Source organism: Neoarius graeffei, chromosome 14 (genome assembly GCF_027579695.1).
Source record: "Neoarius graeffei isolate fNeoGra1 chromosome 14, fNeoGra1.pri, whole genome shotgun sequence".
Taxonomy (NCBI): Eukaryota; Metazoa; Chordata; class Actinopteri; order Siluriformes; family Ariidae; genus Neoarius; species Neoarius graeffei.
In genome coordinates, this window is record NC_083582.1 from 48959156 (window position 1) to 48980604 (window position 21449).

General features: G+C 40.8%; 2 protein-coding genes and 1 non-coding gene across 3 annotated transcripts in view; 1 reads left to right on the forward strand and 2 right to left on the reverse strand.

Annotated features, from left to right (window-relative positions):
• Positions 1 to 2409: 2409 nt before the first annotated feature.
• trnaq-cug (transfer RNA glutamine (anticodon CUG)) lies at positions 2410 to 2481 on the reverse strand. The gene has a single exon. It is a non-coding gene; the product is annotated as a tRNA-Gln (tRNA).
• A 6324-nt stretch (positions 2482 to 8805) lies between these two features.
• cdk5r1b (cyclin dependent kinase 5, regulatory subunit 1b (p35)) lies at positions 8806 to 9720 on the forward strand. The gene has a single exon (XM_060938988.1). The coding sequence runs from the start codon at positions 8806 to 8808 to the stop codon at positions 9718 to 9720; it is 915 nt and encodes a 304-aa protein (XP_060794971.1).
• Positions 9721 to 14212: 4492 nt separating this feature from the next.
• myo1d (myosin 1D) overlaps positions 14213 to 21449 on the reverse strand; it is a 150963-nt gene continuing 143726 nt past the window's right edge. Inside the window, exon 22 of the mRNA XM_060939892.1 lies at positions 14213 to 16796. Within this exon, the coding sequence (XP_060795875.1) occupies positions 16640 to 16796 (157 nt within the window). The 3' untranslated portion in view covers positions 14213 to 16639. The remainder of the gene's footprint in view (positions 16797 to 21449) is intronic.

A 21449-nucleotide genomic window follows, 5' to 3' on the forward strand; every position in this document is an offset into this window, starting at 1 on the left:
CATTTGACCTCACAGTAATCTTGACCTGGTGAAATTACTTGTAGTAGCCTTGGAGCATGGGTGCAGATCCCGGGGGGGACATGACCCCCCCCCCCCCCCCCCCCCCAATTTCTGAAAAACATGAATTGTCCCCCCCAATAAAAATCCCCTAAATTATTCAAAATTGTACAAACAAATGTATTTTCAGACAAATGATTCCTTGTGCAGTACTTTTTGAATGATGTGGTGAGCCTCTACGAAGTTGTGATTTATGGTTGCATGGTATGAGTTGCATACGGGCAAAAAAAAAAAAAATCACTTTTGTGTCCCCCCAATCCTGACATCGGATCTGCACCCCTGCCTTGGAGATATTGTGTTCACAAGGTTTTCGGACAGACATTTGACCTCACAGAGACCTTGACCTTAGACCTTTTGATCTCAAAATCTAATCAGTTTATCTTTGTCCCCAAATGCACAAATGGTGAAAGTTTGGTGAAATTCCTTCGATCTGCCTTGGAGATATTGTGTTCACAACGTTCTCGGACAGACATTTGACCTCACAGTGACCTTGACCTTAGACCTTTTGATCTCAAAATCTAATAATTTTGTCTTTGTCCCCAAATGCACAAATGGTGAAAGTTTGGTGAAATTCCTTCGATCTGTCTTGGAGATATTGTGTTCACAAGGTTCTCGGACAGACATTTGACTTCACAGTGACCGTGACCTTAGACCTTTTGATCTCAAAATCTAATCAGGTCAAGTTTGTCCCAAAGAGCACAAATGATTAAAGTTTGGTGAAATTCCTTTCATATGCCTTTGAGATATCGCGTTCACAAGGTTTCAGGACGGACACCTCACGGACGCACGCACGCACGGACAGACGGACAACCCGAAAACATAATGCCTCCTGCACCTTACGGTGGTGGAGGCATAAAAATATCTGGATGGCTCATCACCTATTCCCCGCTGTACAGACGAGTGAAGCCACCTGGCCGCCATATTACCACGTACATCGTGTGTATTTGGTTTGTGTGTTAAAGCGTTATAACCGATCAAATTTGCCTCAAGAAAAGTATTTCCTGACTTTTCGTTACCTCCTCTTATTTTCTCAACTTTACCCCCATTCCTAACATTTCTTTATAGAGCTCCCCTTATTGTTTTTTCCCTTTTCCAGTTCAGTCTCAGTGTAGTGGTTAGCACTGTTGCCTCACAGCAAGAAGGTCTTGGGTTCGAGCCCAGTGGCCAACGAGGGCATTTCTGTGTGGAGTTTTCATGTTCTCCCCGTGTCTGTTTGGGTTTCCTCCAGGTGCTCTGGTTTCCCCCACAGTCCAAAGGTTAGGTTAATTGGTGGCTCTAAATTGACCGTAGGTGTGAATGTGAGTGTGAATGGTTGGTTGTCTCTATGTCAACCTTGCGATGACCTGGCGACTTGTCCAGGGTGTACCCCGCCTCTCGCCCATAGTCAGCTGGGATAGGCTCCAGCTTGCCTGCGACCCTGTAGGACAGGATAAGTGGCTACAGATAATGGATGGATGGATGGGCTCATCGCCTATTCCCCGCTGTACAGACGAGTGAAGCCACCTGGCCGCCATATTACCACGTGCATTGTGTGTATTTGGTTTGTGTGTTAAAGCGTTATAACCAATCAAATTTGCCCCAAGAAAAGCATTTCCTGACTTTTTCCCCCCTTTCATTACCTCCTCTTATTTTCTCAACTTTACCCCCATTCCTAACATTTCTTTATAGAGCTCCCCTTATTGTTTTTTCCCTTTTCCAGTTCTGTCTCGGTGTAGTGGTTAGCACTGTCACCTCACAGTAAGAAGGTCTTGGGTTCGAGCCCAGTGGCCAACAAGGGCCTTTCTGTGTGGAGTTTGTATGTTCTTCCTGTGTCTGCGTGGGTTTCCCCCACAGTCCAAAGGTTAGGTTAATCAGTGGCTCTAAATTGACCGTAGGTGTGACCGTGAGTGTGAATGGTTGTTTGTCTCTGTGTCAGTCCTGCGATGATCTGGCAACTTGTCCAGGGTGTACCCCGCCTCTCGCCCATAGTCAGCTGGGATAGGCTCTAGCTTGCCTGTGACCCTGTACAGGATAAGCGGCCACAGATGAGAAGAAGAAGAAACCTTTATTCATCACATGCACACTTCAAGCACAGTGAAATTCATCCTCTGCATTTAACCCATCTGAAGCAGTGAACACACACACACCCAGAGCAGTGGGCAGCCATCAGGGGTTCGGTACTTTGCTCAAGGGCACCTCAGCCCAAGGCCGCCCCACATCAACCTAACTACATGTCTTTGGATTGTGGAGGAAACCCACACAGAGAACATGCAAACTCCACACAGAAAGGCCCTCGCCAGCCGCTGGGTTCGAACCTGGAACCCTCTTGCTGTGAGGCAACCGTGCTAACCACTACGTCGCCAAAACAGAAACAGGTTCCACCGAGATTTGAACTCGGATCGCTGGATTCAGAGTCCAGAGTGCTAACCATTACACCATGGAACCACTATATGGATGATGGCTGGATGAACAGTTCAGTCTCTGTTAATTTTTTTTGACCAACTCTTTTACAACTTGAACAACTCTCTATTTTTACAACGATTATTTCAGTTTTTTCTCTTATACAGTGTCTTTCTCTTTCATATATTTCTTCTTTCTTTCTATTTAGGACAGTTGTTGAAACAGGATTATTTTCTCATGTTATTTTCCATTTTCACTTTATGCTCACAGTCATGTCTTAACAGTATTTACTGGTCACATAATTCACATCGCACATGAATCGATCCTGATAGAGTTCAATAACTTATAGATTATTCCGCAGTGCTAGCACAAATATCTCACATCTCATTTTCAATGAGTTTAAAATGTAGTGACTTGTCCAGGGTTGTGGGTTTTCATTTGTTGTTTGTTTGTTTGGTTGGTTGGTTGGTTGGTTGGTTGGTTTTTTAATACAAATGGGGAACACACAGTGGTACCAACTAATTATCTAACTAAAGCAGAGGTTCACAAACTTTTTGCAGCCAAGGACCCCTGTTCTGCAGACTGTATTATATGAACATAGTCCAACTATTCAAATGTTAGGCTCATTTAAATGTATACAATAATATTTTGTGTATTTATTAGAGCCATAGAGCTTTCTGCTCAGTTATATTCAGTTTTTCAGGTTTAGATTAAGCCCAGTCAATTCAAATTAGGGCTGCACGATATCAGAAAAATATGCAATATTCGATAACATGACTGAATATCTCGATATCGATATGTATCACGATAATTAAATATATGTTTTTCTTACCTCTACTCGCCGTTCTGCCCTGTCTAGCATTTAAAAAAAACACCCAATGCATCGCTTCCATTCCAACATTATTTTTTATTGGAAAAACATGGCTACACCTGCAATGGTGTCCATCAATCATCTTTAAATCTCTTAATTTTTGTGAGCGCAGCAGAAATATATTCGGGGAAGTATACAGTCTCTAGACATCGTGTCTTCAGCTCGAACTCTTCAGTCAGAAAATGAACTGTGAAACTCAAGTAGGGTTCTGTGGTGCGACTTGACCATAGGTCTGTAGTACTTGCGTAGTACTCCGCTCCACTTACTTCAAGTGTAACTGATTTTCGACACGTGTTGTACATGTCTGGAATTGCGACTTGAGAAAAATAATTCCGTGAGGGAATTTTATACCGTCGGTCCAGTATTGAAATCATGTCCACAAATCCACTGCCAGTAACAGCTGTCATTGGCATCATGTCTTTCGCCAATTATCTCGCTATGCCTGCCGTTATGTCTTTGTGGCGTTTAGAATGTGTCTCATAAGGGGTTATACTAGCAAAGCTCTGCTGAACTGTAGTCACCTTCGTAATTTTAGATGTTGAAGGACTTGGCATATCATTGGACTGTTTGCTGCTAATGCTAGCTTGGATCTCTTCGTACAGGTGTTTATGGTTGTGTTGTACATGCTTATGGAGATTCGTCATGTTCCCCTTGGTAGCTGCCACCACTGTTTTACGTCTTGCAAAGTACCCGAGTTTGCAGTACGTCATCCCTCCTGAATCCAAAGTACTTCCAAATAGCAGACGTGCATTTTTTTTTGGAAACCAGTTCCTCCTCACACAAGTTTGTCTCACCACACTTGCTACCGCTCCCACCTTCCGCCATCACCACGAGGCTTTTACTTGTTTTGCAATAGGGGGCAGAGTTATCCTGCGGCGCTTGTTGACATTCAAATGTGATTGGACGGCACAGAAAAATGTGCCTTTTATTGAAATTTAAGTAATTTTTGCGGTATGTGTATCGCAAACTATGATATCGCGATATCGATACTTTTTCGATATATTGTGCAGCCCTAATTCAAATGACAAATAAAACCGGCTAATGACTATAATATAGTATCTCAAGTACATGTATCAGATGCACTTGCATATTGCAATGTACACCCTGTACAAAGATATTTATTATTATTTTCTCTACACAGTATTGTCCTGCACTTTTTATGTTATGCGTGTTATGTGTTTTACATGTTTTATGTGTCTTGTGTCTCTGGTTTTTATAATGTTAGCACAGGTCAGGGCTTACAACTAAGAATTTCACTGCAAGAATTTTCCACTGTGAAATGTTTGTATGTGACATAAAAACCTTGAACTTGAACTAGTGATGATATCCACTATGAGAAAAAAAAAATCAAGGGCCCATTGACTTTGTTTTATGGCTAACTGGGGTCCCTGGAACTCACTTTGAGAACCATGGAAGTAGAGGACTAACCAACTTTTGCCAAATATCCAATTTGCTTACTTGGACAAAATGGATAGTTTCAATATTCTACTTAATGAATATACAAAATGAATGAATATACAAAGCAACAATGATTTAAATTGTGATTTAAAGCTAGAAGACACAAAGTACACAGTGTGATGTGTCGTAGAGGTTAATTTGAGGTCAGGGTTGAAGTTGGGTTGAATGGTGTGGGGTTGTCGCAGGGCTGATAGCTGCCATCCCGTGCCACCCTGTGGCTCCTGTTTTAAGATCATATGGTTTATATTCTGAGCATTCATATGATACTAACCCTGAATAGTTGATTGTGAATGGCCATGTTCAATCTCAACAGCAAGCATTGTTACGCTGCAGTGCAACAGCAGAACTGGGTTCCATTTTTAATCCTCGCCTTATAAAAAGGTCATATATACTCCACATGGGGATAATCACATGATTAATGTGAAAATAATGCTGAGGTCCCCACCACGCATATAACTGTTTTTACATGGTTTATTGATTTTTCACATTTGATTGTGCACATGACTCATTTATTTTCAAGTGATTTTTTCACAATTTGTTTTCTTTCCAGCAGCACGGTGGTGTAGTGGTTAGCGCTGTTGCCTCACAGCAAGGAAGTCCTGGGTTCGAGCCCAGTGGCTGGCAAGGGCCTTTCTGTATGGAGTTTGCATGTTCTCCCCGTGGGTTTCCTCCAGGTGCTCCGGTTTCCCCCACAGTCCAAAGACATGCAGGTTAGGCTAATTGGTGGCTCTAAATTGACCGTCGGTTTGAATGGTTGTTTGTCTCTATGTGTCAGCCCTGCAATGACCTGGTGACTTGTACAGGGTGTACCCCGCCTCTCGCCCATAGTCAGCTGGGATAGGCTCCAGCTTGCCTGCGACCCTGTAGAACAGGATAAAGTGGCTACAGATAATGGATGGATGGACAGATGGACGCATGTTTTATCTCATCTCATTATCTCTAGCCGCTTTATCCTTCTACAGGGTCGCAGGCAAGTTGGAGCCTATCCCAGCTGACTACGGGCGAAAGGCGGGGTACACCCTGGACAAGTCGCCAGGTCATCACAGGGCTGACACATAGACACAGACAACCATTCACACTCACATTCACACCTACGCTCAATTTAGAGCCACCAATTAGCCTAACCTGCATGTCTTTGGACTGTGGGGGAAACCGGAGCACCTGGAGGAAACCCACGCGGACACGGGGAGGACATGCAAACTCCGCACAGAAAGGCCCTCGCCGGCCACGGGGCTCGAACCCGGACCTTCTTGCTGTGAGGCGACAGCGCTAACCACTACACCACCGTGCCGCCCCCGGATGTTTTATTTCCCATATAATTTTTGGCCATTTATTTTCAAAGATTTTTTTTCCCACAACATGATTAATTTGTTTTCACGTGTGAACTCCTCACACAAAAGAAATCCATCCATCCACCCATCCATCCATGGATGGATGTGATTCTTTCATATGATTCGTTTATTTTTCACCTGAGATTCTACCACATGATTTCTCACCATATAGAATATGCAGAGTTTATTTGTTTGTTTTTGTCACTGGCTTTCACATGTCCATTTTTCACCTGCAGGATATTTTACTGATCACATTTATTCACACGCTATCACGTTTTCACTTGAGTTCACGTGGGCAGTTTCAGGACGTTGAAATTCTTTTTCACGTGATCACATATTCCTTACATGCACGGTGTTAGAAACAGATGAGAACGTTATGGGGTTTAAGCCCTTTGTGGGTGGAGCTGTGTGAAAGCAGGAGCAGGAGCAGGGCGCAGAGAGGCGCTCAATCACTGCTGTAAAGCAGAAAGCTGAGGTGAAGCTCGGACCAATAGCGCTGCTTCATCCTTCCATCTCAGCATCTCTGACCGACACACACACACACACACACACACACACACAGAGGCACCAGAACACACCACTGACTGCATGCACACACCTCTGGCAGGACTGACGGATTCTCCTAGTTTTTGTTGTTGTTAACGTCATTTTCCTTTTGTATTCGTTTTTTTTTATTACGTGAGTCGTGCTTATTTATTTCCTTATTTACTTTAAAACGCATTTTTTTGATATGGTTGTTCGAGTGTTACCTTGATGCGCAGCTTATTACAGGATATACAGAAGCAGCCATTACTGCAGCTCTTGTTTTCTCACATTGTGGTGGGCAAAATCGTGCGGTAAGTAGCCTACAGTGAATATCTTTATGGACTACAGCTATAACAAGATATGAGGATCAGACATTTGGAGGATGAACTGTAAAAATGAGAGATCATGGCCGAGACTAATAGCCCGAATTATTTAAATATGCTTCTGTTTGATTTCAGTGCCTTCATTGTAAACATGGGCTGGTCGAAATATTACTGAATACAGATAGTTGATGAGGTGTGAAGAAAAACATACTGTAGGAGGAAAGGGAATATCCGCAGGCCTACACCCATCAGAGGATTTTATGAGCGCTGCACATTTTCAGAACCTTGGACAGCCGCATCACATCCCGCATCGACCTAATAAACATCACATTGCTTCAGAGGGGTTCATCTTGTAATGAAACGGATTATCTAGCAAAAAAAAAAAGGATAAATCAAGAGTTACGTTTTTCCCGAGACCAGATATAGTCGATATCTGCTGCAGAACTGATCCATTTATCACATATCTTCAGCTTTACCCCTTCATCCAACATCAACATTATGTACATTGTTGGTATTTTTTCCACATCTGTAATGTCAACAGCTGCCTATGTGTGTGTGTGTGTGTGTGTGTGTGTGTGTGTGTGTGTGTGTGTTTTATATAAAAATGTTCATTTTTACAGCCATGGCTTTTGCAAAATGGTGGTTAAGGCTTTGTATTAAGCCTAGAACCTTCCTTCTGATTAATATGATAGGTACATATAAAATATAGGCTACAACATGGCAGATGAAGGAGATCCTCCATTATTGTAAACATGGGCTGGTCGAAATATTACTGAATACAGATAGTTGATGAGGTGTGAAGAAAAACATACTGTAGGAGGAAAACGGATACATATGTATTGTATGTGAACAACACCAAGGAGGCAATGAGATTTTATCTGACAATTTATTTGCCATAATAATAATAATAATAATAATAATAATAATAATAATAATAAAGTTATTATTGGTGAATTTTTTTGTTGTGACAGAGGACTTTAAATATTTCTTCGGCTTACCGATTACTTATCTAGATCCTCGATAGATTTGCATTAGAATCACAATGTTCAGGTACAGGAATTCGTTCTTGGTGCAGATGTCAGCACAAATACCATCGCTCTGGATAAGAGTGTCTGCTAAAATGCCTGTAATGTAATGTAAGGTAATGTAAAATACCAAGATAAAGAATTTGCTGGACGTATAAAAAGACATATATGAGGTGAGTAGTGAGTCAGCAATTATTTGATCCACTTTACTATTTAATGGATTTTGATTCTGAGTATGATATCTTAGATTTGGTATCCATTACACATTTAGGCCCAGCGTTGGCAAAGACAAAAACAACCCAGTCATGATTTACTGTATACTTGCATTGTTAAACAGTTGTGCACATGATATTTTACCTTAGATCAATACAAATTTATTAACAAATGGCTGTGCTTATGCATTTGGCTACAAATAAATTATATATATATATATATATATATATATATATATATATATATATATATATATATATATATAAAATTCAATAACAGTGATCGTATTCTTCCACTGAAAAATAGAGAAATGCAACCTAGCATAATCAATTCATAAAAATTCATAGTCTACATGTGAACAATTAATGAACTTTAAACTTAATTTCCTACAGGGAGTGGAGTAAAAGGATTCTGGAAGAAGGAAAGCACTCCTTCACTCATCCTCCACCCAGACACCATTGTTGTCTCGGCTGAGCACCAGTTCATATTTTGATGCTGACCTTACACTAAGCCTGGTATCTGGGTCTCCAATTTTGGAAGCAGTGAGGCAAGATCCTCAGCTCCAGTACCAGGCATAATCTGTACATTTTCTGTGAGGACGCTGCGCATCTATCTTTGGCATCATGGGAACCGTCCTGTCACTCTCTCCCAGCTACCGGAAGGCTGCCCTGTTTGAGGATGGCCCAGCCACAGTAGGCCCCTACACGGCTGTTCAAAACAGCAAGAATGCCAAAGACAAAAATTTGAAGCGTCACTCGCTCATCAACGTGTTACCGTGGAAGCGGATAGTAGCTGTTTCAACCAAGAAAAAGGGTTCGAAGAAGGTGCAGCCCAATACAACATACCAGAACAATGTCACCCATCTGAACAATGAGAACCTGAAGAAGTCACAGTCCTGTGCCAACCTCTCCACATTCACCCAGGAGCAGTCAAGCCCATCCAACCAAGGCTCGAAAAGCTCTAACAATGTGGCCTCATCTGTCAAGAAAGCACCCTTATCCAACTCTAGTGTGGCTCCTGGTACGCCCAAGAGGGTGATCGTTCAGGCCTCGACCAGCGAGCTGCTGCGTTGCCTTGGTGAATTCCTGTGTCGGAGGTGCTACCGCCTCAAGCACCTTTCTCCTACTGACCCAGTGTTATGGCTGCGTAGTGTGGACCGTTCCTTGCTGCTGCAAGGCTGGCAGGACCAAGGTTTCATCACCCCAGCTAACGTTGTCTTTGTTTACATGCTCTGTCGAGATGTGGTCTCTTCAGAACTAGCCACAGAACATGAGCTGCAGGCAGTGCTTCTCACCTGCCTCTACTTGTCCTACTCCTACATGGGCAACGAAATCTCCTATCCTCTCAAGCCATTCCTGGTGGAAAGCTCAAAGGAGACCTTCTGGGACCGTTGCCTGTCCATAATCAACCTGATGAGTGCCAAGATGCTGCAGATCAACTCCGACCCACACTACTTCACCCAGGTGTTCGCAGACCTCAAGAACGAGAGCCAGAAGGAAGAGGAGAGGAGCCGTTTACTTATTGGGCTCGACCGGTGAGGGAACGTTGAAGAGTATAAAGTGAGTTTGCACCCTGGTCTGGCATTTTTGAATGGGTTTCCAAAAGTTTTCGTCCTTCAGATAGCAGTCTCTATATTATGAGAATGCATTTAATATGTATTAAATCTATACAAATGTACCCTTTTTTAGGTATGGATGATCACTACTATGTTCAGATGTTAACAAAACTACTGAATTTTAACAATTTGATCCTAAAGTTCCACCAGGTTTGTATATGATGAAGGTTCAGGACAGACATGCCAGACCTGGGTGCACCCAAGTAGTCTTGTACGATTAATATTTACGTAAATTCGCCAACAACAAAGACACTATGAAGATCAAATAAAAAAACAAAAACAAAAAAAAAACAGAAAAACACAACAAAGAAAACAGTAGGAGTAGAAACATCAATTTGCAAGTATGAATGTGTAGAAGCCTGAACTAGCCACAGAGTACTGGAGATGTGCACTGCTTTTGGTGTAATGGTGTCTTACAAAACTGGTTCACTGCGGACAGTCAGGACTGAGACTACGAGGCAGAGGACATCGCACCCACACTGCAGCCACACTGCTGGATGCTCAGTAAATCATACACACTTTGGCTTTGGTAGCAGTATGTATACATATGTCTTGTGATGACAATAAGGAGAAGGGGAGCTCCAGTGATGCATATATTTTATGGATGAAGTTTGACATTGTGGCAGCACTGCACAGCAGGATTTCAAAGACAATGCGGGGTGAACGGTGTAAGGCACACTGCTGTAAAAGGCCTACTTTATTTTCATCAGTATGGAATTAAGTTCTACTCTGCAGTGCAACTCTGGGGCCCTGTCCATTGATTTACTTGTTTCTTTTTTACTCGGAAATGTAACCGAATGCATGTGTGCCATGCAATTTTGTATGGCGTTTTGAGGGTAAAATGTTTTATTTATTTATTTATTTATTTAATTCCATCGAATTGTTAGAACCAACTGCATCTGCAATTAGGGAATGCTTTTTTTTAACAACAGGGAAAAACAACAAAAAAAAGTGTAAGTTTATTTAGCTATGCTTGCTACAGTGAGCCATGATTGTACAAAGTATCTTTTGTTGTTTTGTGTCACTGTTTAGTTGGGCAAGGATCCATATAGACAAAAAAAAAAATCTTAATGTAAATTTTGCAAAACCAGTGCCATACCTTTGATGAAAATCATGTAGGTCTTTAAAAAAAAAAAATACACCAAAGGGGGCAATCTTTGAAATGGTTCATTATTACTTCTAAGTAAGAATATCTATTCAGTCTTAATTTATTGTCGTTTATTTATTCTCTTAGCACATCCATTGTATTTAAAAGTTTATTATCGTATTGTATAAATGACTAGTACAATGGCTACTTTCACGTGTAGCATTTAGATGTAGGTGATTTGTGGTAAACCTGGTTACCTTTGGTGGAAATAATGAAGATTGTGGGTGAAGGATTTAGCTAAAGAAGATATTCCATCTAAGAGCTTCATTTATAACCAGCGCCAAATCTGAGTATCACCAAGGGTATTCATTCATCAGTACAACAAGGAGACACTTGGTTTCAGCCGAAGCTATAAATACCTGAGGCCGTTTTTCGTCTGCTGAGATATTCCGCATTTTTAGTAAAACAACAGGTCGAAGAAATAATCATGCACAGGCAGCGTAGTTCTGCAGTTTGTCATGTAACATCACCATGGAGAATGAAGGCCTGGGAGAACGTTTGCATCACACACTCATAAGGCAAACACGAAGGAAATGGTCAAGACGCAAGTGTGTTTGATCCTCGTCCAGAATTTGAGCAAAATTTAACCAAAAAAAAAATCTGATGCGGATCTTTAGGCATGATAAGACCGAATGAAACAGTTGATCAAGAGATGAGATTCTATTGGATGCAAATACAGTCAGAAATCAGTTCTAAACATGGATAAACGACTGTCATAATGTCGGAAAACTTGAAAAGCCTTGCTGTAATTGCGTTGTGATACTAGACTGAAATCTCAAAGTTGATCTTTCGATACATCTCAGCAGTAATCAAGTACGCATGCTTTCTCATCTCATCTAGAATATTGCTTTACAGACATAAGTGCTACTCATGATATACGCACACATTGTCATTTAGCTCTGTACAGTATGTTGTTCCATATTGGCTCTTTTCTCATGATATGACGGCTGAAGGCTGCCCCAACCACTCAGACCCGAGGATGAATGGATGGAAGGGGAAGTGTATGAATACTCTGTGCCCTTGCTGCTGCATTGCTGTGTGAGACAGAGGGCAAACAGGAATCAAGAGGTGGCCATTAACGTGCAATGAGTTGATCAGATATCACAGCCGAATAGCACCAAAAGGACTTGCACTTTTCTCCAGGAAAATTGAAGGGGCTTTCAAATCTTGGGGACTAACACAGGGGAGTTCCCTTCACTGTCTGCTTGCCATCACTTACCACCGATCACAACGACGTACCATTTTCCTCCCAATTACCATCACTGGCTAGTCAGTTGTTAAAACTTAAAAAGAAAGAAACGAGAAAATGGCATCACTTTATTTCAGTATCTTGTCATATTACTTTGTTGAACAAAAAAAAAGTGTTTCAAAACAAAAAAAAGGGGGAAAGGCTCTCTCAATGACTGCATGTGTGCGTGAGAGTGAGAGTTCATTTGTATAGAAAAGTGTGTAAGGTATTTTTTTCCTATGGGGGCTGGGGACAATGCAAAGCAATGCTTTTAAGGTGAGAAAACAACATGGGCTGGTACTTACCTGGTGGATGGGCAGGGTACTGAACTGTTACAAGTACAAAAAAAGCTGTTGCTGTAATAGATTTTTTTTCCCCCAGTTCGGTTCTGCTTATTTTTATTTATTTTTGTACTGTGATGAAAAAAATGCACTGATCGTTAAAGATGCACAACTGTGTGGTTGTCATTATTTTTTTCTAAGTGCATTTCCTTCATTAAACTGTGTATTTATTGGCTCTTGAGTGCTGCAACAGAGAAGAGGTCACATTATAACTGGAGGTCACAGGTTCGAATCCTGAATTCCCTTGTCCGTCACAGAAACACTAGTCAATCAAGGGGAGCTGTGAGCTCATGTATGCAGACGAGGACAGATAGTGCCTACCTTTAAGTATGTCACGCTGCCCTGAGTCACAGCATGAGCAGCAGTTGGTGTGAAGATGTAGCAGGCCGGCTTCATGCGTCTCAGAGGAAGCACGTGTTCGTTCCTCCCACCCTAGTAGTTATTGTATGATGGGGGTGACCAAATTCACCAAATTAATTAGAAAAATGCATTCTTCTACATTATAGAGTTAATAATGTGTAAACAGCATCCTTGATGTCTCAATAAGAGAGGGACAACTATTACTCTTACATTTATTATGAATGGACAGTACCAATCCAGCTCTTTAGAACTTATGAACTAAAATCTCTTTTCCTTCTTTTAGAATCATTATGGCTGCTTCATTCATCGTAATGCATAATTAGCTCAGTGGGACTTTTTTGCCCCCACACACAAATTCACTCCTGACTCAAGAAATGAGAGCTAATCATAGTCTTAGTCATTTCCAGGTTCCCATTTGCGCCAATCTGAGCTAAAGAAACAGGCAAAAGTTTGGACACCCCTTCTAATTCAACATTTTTCCCTTTATTTTTATTAATTAAAAGACACGTCATGTCTTCAAAAGTAATGATGGATGTCGTTTCTCTTTACTTAGTTGACTGGTTCTTGACATAATATGGATTACTGCAATTGTGGAATAGGGCTATTTACTGTATTTTTACTATTTGATCTCAAATGCATTAAGAAGGTAAGAAATTGCACTAATTAACTTTTGACGAGGCACACTTGTTAACTGAAAAGCATTCCAGGTGACTACCTCATGAAGTGTGTATAGTGTGTAAAGCGTCATCAAGGTAAACGGTGGCTACTTTGAAGAATCTAAAATATGAAACATTTAACACTTTTTTTTTGTTTACCACATAGTTCCATAGTTTTGATGTCTTCAGTATTGTTCTACAATGTAGAAAATGGTCCAAATACAGAAGAACTTATGAGTAGGTGTGGCCAAACCTTTGACTAGTACTGTATAAGTGACTGAAGTATTATATATTATAGTAAAAGATACATGAAATTTCAGTTCACTGAACAGGATGATTTTCAAGCTCAGACCTGACTAAAGCTTAGCCTGTTCAGCACTGAAACTGATTCAGTGTATTATGCAGGTTTCTCTGCATCCAGTATGAATGCCAGACTGGTGAAGTGTGTGTGTGTGTGTGTGTGTGTGTGTGTGTGTGTGAGAGAGAGAGAGAGAGATGTGTCTGGGTATCAGAGGAGCAGTGGAGAATAAGCTTCACCACCACATATACAATGAAGACGAAATGATCAGCCTACAATAGTGCCATCATCGTGATTCATACTATTCATAACATGCTCGTTCCTGCAGAATTCATCACCACCAAGAAAAACACATGACGACATCACCATATCCCAACATACTGGATCAAGTACTGGATGTTTATTGAGCAGTGATATTTGGTACAACATAGCATATACCCAACAGTTGACTATTATTAAAGATTAGGCAACAAAATGGAGCAGGTCTCGGTTTGTTTTCTTGCTTATTTTATTTTAACCAATTTTGATTTACGGTTACTTAAATTAAAAACTGAAAAATAAAAAATATGTCTTTTCTTTAGTGTTTGGATGACTAAACTGTCAGGTGTTTGACCAAACGAAAACGATTAATATACAATTCAAAAAGTCCTGGTCAGTCAATTTACCATTAAAACAGAAAAAAAAAATGCACATTCATAATATTCCCTTTTCACTTGGTTGAACTCCATGTATCAAAATTAAGCAATTAATGAATTAAATAAATGAAACACAAAATTAGGCACATACATTTTCAGCTGGAAGAGCAAAATTATACAGATTAGAACACAAGGCAAATTGTCTTATTATTTGGTATTTGAACCAAAATGACAGAAATTCACAATAAGGAAGAGCCCATAAAGATCACATGAACAAAAAGAATGTGATGGTTATACTTCAAGACTGAGACAGAAATAAGATTTCATAAAACTTAACAATTGCTACATCTCTTTAACGCGGTAATGGAAAGTGGTAAGCGTGTGAAGTACAGGATGCATTTCTGAACACAGGCAAGAGTCCTGAATATCAAATAAACCAAGCCTTCTGAATGGATTTCCGTTTTGGGTCTACAAAAATTATATTTAAAGCAGCAGTGCGCTGTCTTCATGCCAGACAGTGTGTATGCCTGGGTCAACATGGCATGGGGACAGTTTGTGTGCGTGTACATAGTGTCTGTCTTTCTCGGGGTGTCCCGAGAGTACACCTGCCAGGCAAACAGCGTAGAGATGCAGGAAAGATAATAGACAAATGTCGAGATCCGGTAGAGGACAGAATTAGAAACTAGAACACATGACGATTAGATTTTATTCTGTTACACAAAAAGCTCCTCTCTATGCAAAGCCATTTAAGAAACTGAAACCAGTCAGAAGTGAATGTGACCGGCAAAGTATTGTGGAAAGAATTCTTCTAGGCTGAAAAAGGCACTAATGGTGAAAGTCTACATTGAACTCCACTTGTAGTATTTTCCTTTCAAAGCCACAATAGCTCCGCTGGCTCCAAGCCTGTGCATTCACGTGTACATGTTAATAATGTGACTGACAGTAGGCACTACATTTAGTGTTGCTGAATGCTATAGCACAACTCGATCGTGTCAGTATCAGCATAGTGGATGATATACTTTAGACATGCGCTATGACCCTAAAACCCCCTTACATTTCTCCAATACTTTATCACTACTTTTCTCAGCAACTTCTAAATCTAGGCCAGATATCCTGGGATTTTCCACTAAAACTATACACTTCTGGTGCAATGTCCTGATCTTTGAAAGTGTCTCTCTTTGGAAATGCAAAAGTGAGCTCTAACCCTCTAAATATTTGCTTTGAATTACTATTGCACAAGGAAGAACTCAGGATCATTATTATAATTTCAAGTGTGAGCAGGTACAGAACCGAAGAACGAATACTCTTTGATTTATTTAAAACAAAACAAAACAAGTGCTTAAAGACAGTCGTCTGGAACAGAGCTACTCTTTAAGCCATATATAAATGACTGCTCTTTTTTCGGGGGGAGGAGAAGAAAAAGCAAATTCTTTTTGTTCTTGGTGAAATATTTTACTTTCCTACAAAAAGTGACTTACTTATATATATATAAAATTTATATACATTGTGGTTTACTATCTCCTCTTTTACGTCCACATACAACGCCTGCAAGTTTCATAAATGAAATGAAAAAGATGCATGACAAGTATTTAAGTTATGAGAGATTTTAATGCTCCTCTCTGAGCAGTCAGCAAGTTTTCGGATATGCTCAACACATCCTTCTACAAAACCTGTGCTGAAGAAGTCTAAATATTTCCTATATGGCCACTATGATCTGTGATATACATAAAGCTATACTCTAGCCACTCTGTATCCCAAATGAATACTCCATCAAAAACTGAAATATTCTCTTTAAACAACAGCAAAAACAACAAGACAACACTTTCCAGCATGTCAAAATATGACTTCTATATTCAGAAAGCTTGTATTTTGTGTTCTTTATAAATATGGCATGTGTGTTTTCCCCTTCATTTGGCTGAAAGTGCAAATAAATAAATCCATCATGATCAATGACCTTACTAATGCACTTCTCAAGGGAGGTGTATGGAATCACTTAGGAATCACTTATTAATAATTCATTCATTCATTCTGCATTTCGTGATTATACCGAGTGGAAATATGAAATTCAGGGACATGGCGTTTGCTCTAGATGTCTGATTATAGAGAAATGTCTTTCTCCATCAAATTCAGAATGGCTTACATTTTGAAATTCCTGACTTGATGACAGCAGCTGTCGTTTAGTTGCCTGGCACTGCAAGTATGTAGCCTGATCGGCTCTTGGTGAAGTCAGGTTGTGATTGGTTGATTTTGGTCTCCACCACGATGGTACACTTTCGACCATTCATACTGCACTGAATGGGGCTTACAATATTCACCTGGAGCTTCCTCTTCTCACTAGAATAAATGAGGAAAAAGAGAAAAAGATTAGCTCAAGAGAACAAAAAGGATCGATACACTTTGGTCCATTCAGTCAGCTGAGTGCACCAGTTACTTTGGGTGGACATTTTTACGCCATTTTATTTCTAATGTCAGGATAAGGAAATCATAGTGCCATAAATTCTTTCCGTGTCTTGGTCAGGAGACTGGCAACACGACAAGTTGCCAAGACCAATCATCATTGATGTCCTTGTGTGTTGTTGGGGGAAGAGAGTCAAGAAACTGTCAATCATGGCCATCAAGGAACACGTTGTAGGAGTTGTCAAAGTAGGTGGAAAAAAAAAATTCTGAAATGCTAGACGAGAACATCACTGTTCTTTGATTATGTTACACTACAAGGCCTGTTCATCATTCTTGATACTCGTATTCAGGTTTGATGCTGGAAATTCGCTGGCCGTGACAAAACTGAATCAAAACTGGGCTGAATTTGCGAAGCCTGATTCTGGCATAACCTCAGCTCAAACCAAGAAAAAAAAACTTCACATGTTTCCAGAGAAAGCTTAAAAGGCTCCCACATGATTGGAAGTCTGGAAAAGCACAACTGCAAACCCTCTAGCTTCAAGCAATAATATTGGATAACAGTACATCTCAAGTGCTCACTGAGTAGGTAATCAGATTTAATTAAATCCCCTGAAGTATAGAGCCACTAAGTAGTTGCTGCTTTCATACAACCATAATATCAATATAGTCCAGATTATATGTTATATAGATAACCTGATAAAAACAAGATCAACTGTGAGCTACTCCACACTTACATATACCCCCGCTCTTGCTTATATCAGAATGCAAGAAATCGAAGGAATAGGACACTTATTATGAATGTTGACTTCAACAAATAATTAACCCTGAAACAAGTAGAGCAGTGTTCTCCCCAGGGATTTCAAATACAGTGGTGCTTGAAAGATTGTGAACCCTTTAGAATTTTCTGTATTTCTGCATAAAATATGACCTAAAACAACATCAGATTTTCACACAAGTCTTAAAAGTAGATAAAGAGAACCCGGTTAAACAAATCAGACAAAAATATTATACTTGGTCATTTATTTATTGAGGAAAATGATCCAATATTACATATCTGTGAGTGGCAAAAGTATGTGAACCTTTGCTTTCAGCATCTGGTGTGACCCCCTTGTGCAGCAATAACTGCAACTAAACGTTTGCGGTAACTGTTGATCAGTCCTGCACACCGGCTTGGAGGAATTTTAGCCCATTCCTCCGTACAGAACAGCTTCAACTCTGGGATGTTGGTGGGTTTCCTCACATGAACTGCTCGCTTCAGGTCCTTCCACAACATTTTGATTGGATTAAGGTCAGGACTTTGACTTGGCCATTCCAAAACATTAACTTTATCCCTCTTTAACCATTCTTTGGTAGAACGACTTATGTGCTTAGGGTCATTGTCTTGCTGCATGACCCTCCTTCTCTTGAGATTCAGTTCATGGACAGATATCCTGACATTTTCCTTTAGAATTCATCGTTCCATCAATGATGGCAAGTCGTCCTGGCCCAGATGCAGCAAAACAGGCCCAAACCATGATACTACCACCACCATGTTTCACAGATGGGATAAGGTTCTTATGCTGGAATGCAGTGTTTTCCTTTCTCCAAACATAACGCTTCTCATTTAAACCAGAAAGTTCTATTTTGGTCTCATCCGTCCACAAAATATTTTTCCAATAGCCTTCTGGCTTGTCCACATGATCTTTAGCAAACTGCAGATGAGCAGCAATGTTCTATTTGGAGAGCAGTGGCTTTCTCCTTGCAACCCTGCCATGCACACCATTGTTGTTCAGTGTTCTCCTGATGGTGGACTCATGAACATTAGCCAATGTGAGAGAGGCCTTCAGTTGCTTAGACGTTACCCTGGGGTCCTTTGTGACCTCACCAACTATTACACGCCTTGCTCTTGGAGTGCTGTTTGTTGGTCGACCACTCCTGGGGAGGGTAACAATGGTCTTGAATTTCCTCCATTTGCACACAATCTGTCTGACTGTGGATTGGTGGAGTCCAAACTCTTCAGAGATGGTTTTGTAACCTTTTCCAGCCTGATGAGCATCAACAACACTTTGTCTGAAGTCCTCAGAAATCTCCTTTGTTCGTGCCATGATACACTTCCACAAACGTGTTGTGAAGATCAGACTTTGATAGATCCCTGTTCTTTAAATAAAAAAACGGAGTGCCCACTCACACCTGATTGTCATCCCATTGACTGAAAACACCTGCCTCTAATTTCACCTTCAAATTAACTGCTAATCCTAGAGGTTCACATACTTTTGCCACTCACAGATATGTAAGATTGGATCATTTTCCTCAATAAATAAATGACCAAGTATAATATTTTTGTCTCAATTGTTTAACTGGGTTCTCTTTATCTACTTTTAGGACTTGTGTGAAAATCTGATGTTGTTTTAGGTCATATTTATGCAGAAATATAGAAGATTCTAAAGGGTTCACAAACTTTCAAGCACCACTATAGCATCGTGGTAAACTGTCATTTTGAAATAGCATCAAAATCCACCCTGTGTTTCATAAATACATTCAGTCGGTAAACAGGAAGTTGATGTAGGACAGACCTGAAAACGGTACACACGGTATAGAACTCCAAGCTGAAGCTCAGTACCAAATATCAAGCAGTTGTGATTTGTATTTGCTGAGAAAAATGTTGTGAACATTTTGTAATTCCACACTATATGTTTCGCAAATACATTCAGTCTAAACAGGAAGTCAATGTGGGACAGACCTGAAGACAGTATACATGGTATAGAACCCCAAGCTGAAGCTCAGTACCAAATATCAAGCAGCTGTGATTTGTAGTTGCTGAGAAAAGTGTTACGAAAATGTTGTAAATCCATACTACACATAAATACATTAAGTCAGTAAACAGGAAGTTGATGTACAACAGACCTGAAAATGGTACACACGGTATAGAACCTCAAGCTGAAACTCAGTACCAAATATCAAGCAGGTGTGATTTGTAGTTGCTGAGAAAAATGTTGTGAAAATTTTGTAAATCCACGCTATATGTTTTGTAAATACATTATGTTGGTAAACAGGAAGTCAATGTGCGACAGACCTGAAAACGGTACAGAACCCCAAGCTGAAGTTTGGTACCAAGTGGCTACGAGTTGTGGTTGCTGAGAAAAAGGGTGTTTCGGACGGATGGAAATGCGGAGATACGGACGGACAGAGGTAAACTAGTATATCCCCCCACCCCCCCTTCATAGCAGGGGTATAATGAAGAAACAAGACACGACCAATGACAAACACAATATCCCTAACTGAAACCTATAACTTAAAAACTAGTAAAAAGCTGAAGCGTATATACAACACAAGCTCACCTCTGACAATTAGATAATCTGCTAAACTATGTGAAGGGATGACCTTCATAGGGAAGTTTTCACAAGAAATCCCCCTCATGGGAGGGAAAAAACCCCCCAAAACACTTCAACAATAAATCGACTATTTCGCCCACATCTACCCAAGTTACAACACAAGCCAGGTTGCTGTGGTACTCATTTCTCTGGCAACCCAATAAACTCCTCTTTGTTTTATGCTCACTGCTGAGGTTCAACAGGATGTTATAATCAGATAACCGTCTCCTATTACAAGTTTTCCTTGCACCACTTGCCATCTCATCAATTCATTTGGGAAAGCTGAAAGGAAACAATCATCTATAATAAAATACAGTTAGCAGTTTTCTTTCACAACAAGATGGTTCTGGGCTTGAACCCCACAGCACACTGGAGCCTTTCTGTACAGAGTTTGCATGCTCTCCTTGTGCCTGTGTGATGCTCTGGTTTCCTCCCACAATCCAAAAGACATGCAGATTAGGTCAACTGGCTACAATTGCCCATAAGTGTAAATGTGAATGGTTGTTTGTCTCTGGTGGTGTTTACATTAGACCGTATCAGTGGATCATCAGATTAACGTTTTTAAAACGATTCGCGTGCACACAGCAACACCAATACACGATTCGCGTGCACACAGCAACGCCAATACACGGATACGCTAATCACATGACTAATTAGACGGCACGTCACATGATCCCAGTGCATATCGAGCATGCGCAAGTCACTCACCACTTGCAAGTGGAAGGATGGCAAGCGAACACCTTCCCCAGCAGATAAACACACCTGGCTGTGATGTTCATGTTCTCACTGAGTTTAAGCGCCTGAAGGAGGTAAATAAGTTGAAATGTGTAAATAAACCTCAGTGCGGCTCAGCGCTTCCTCCTGCGCTCCAAATCACTCCGCCCTGAACAGCGAGTGCCCTGGAGGGTGTGCACTCCGGCCCTGCGCAGCTCACAGAGCGCGCGAGTGAAGCGCACGAGCAGTGATTCGGGACTGAGCCGCTGTGTGTCGTTTCCTGTAGTCCGTGCCGTTTTTCAGCAGTTGCGTCACATGACCAACGTGGCATGACCAACGCCAGCGAATCAGGAAGGTGGATGTCACAGTGACGTTGTCCAATGACGACGTCAGCTAGAGCTCAGCACTGCGTTTCCTCGTTCCTCAATGTTTACACAGCACCGGATCAGATACGAACTGGGTTGAATACGTGGGCCCTGGCGGATTCAAGTTGTTCCGCCTGTGGAGTCGTTTCCCGGCGTTTTAA

Bases quoted from the DNA above. Each gene is read 5' to 3' on its own strand.
- cdk5r1b (XM_060938988.1), top strand. From the start codon at position 8,806: ATGGGAACCGTCCTGTCACTCTCTCCCAGCTACCGGAAGGCTGCCCTG.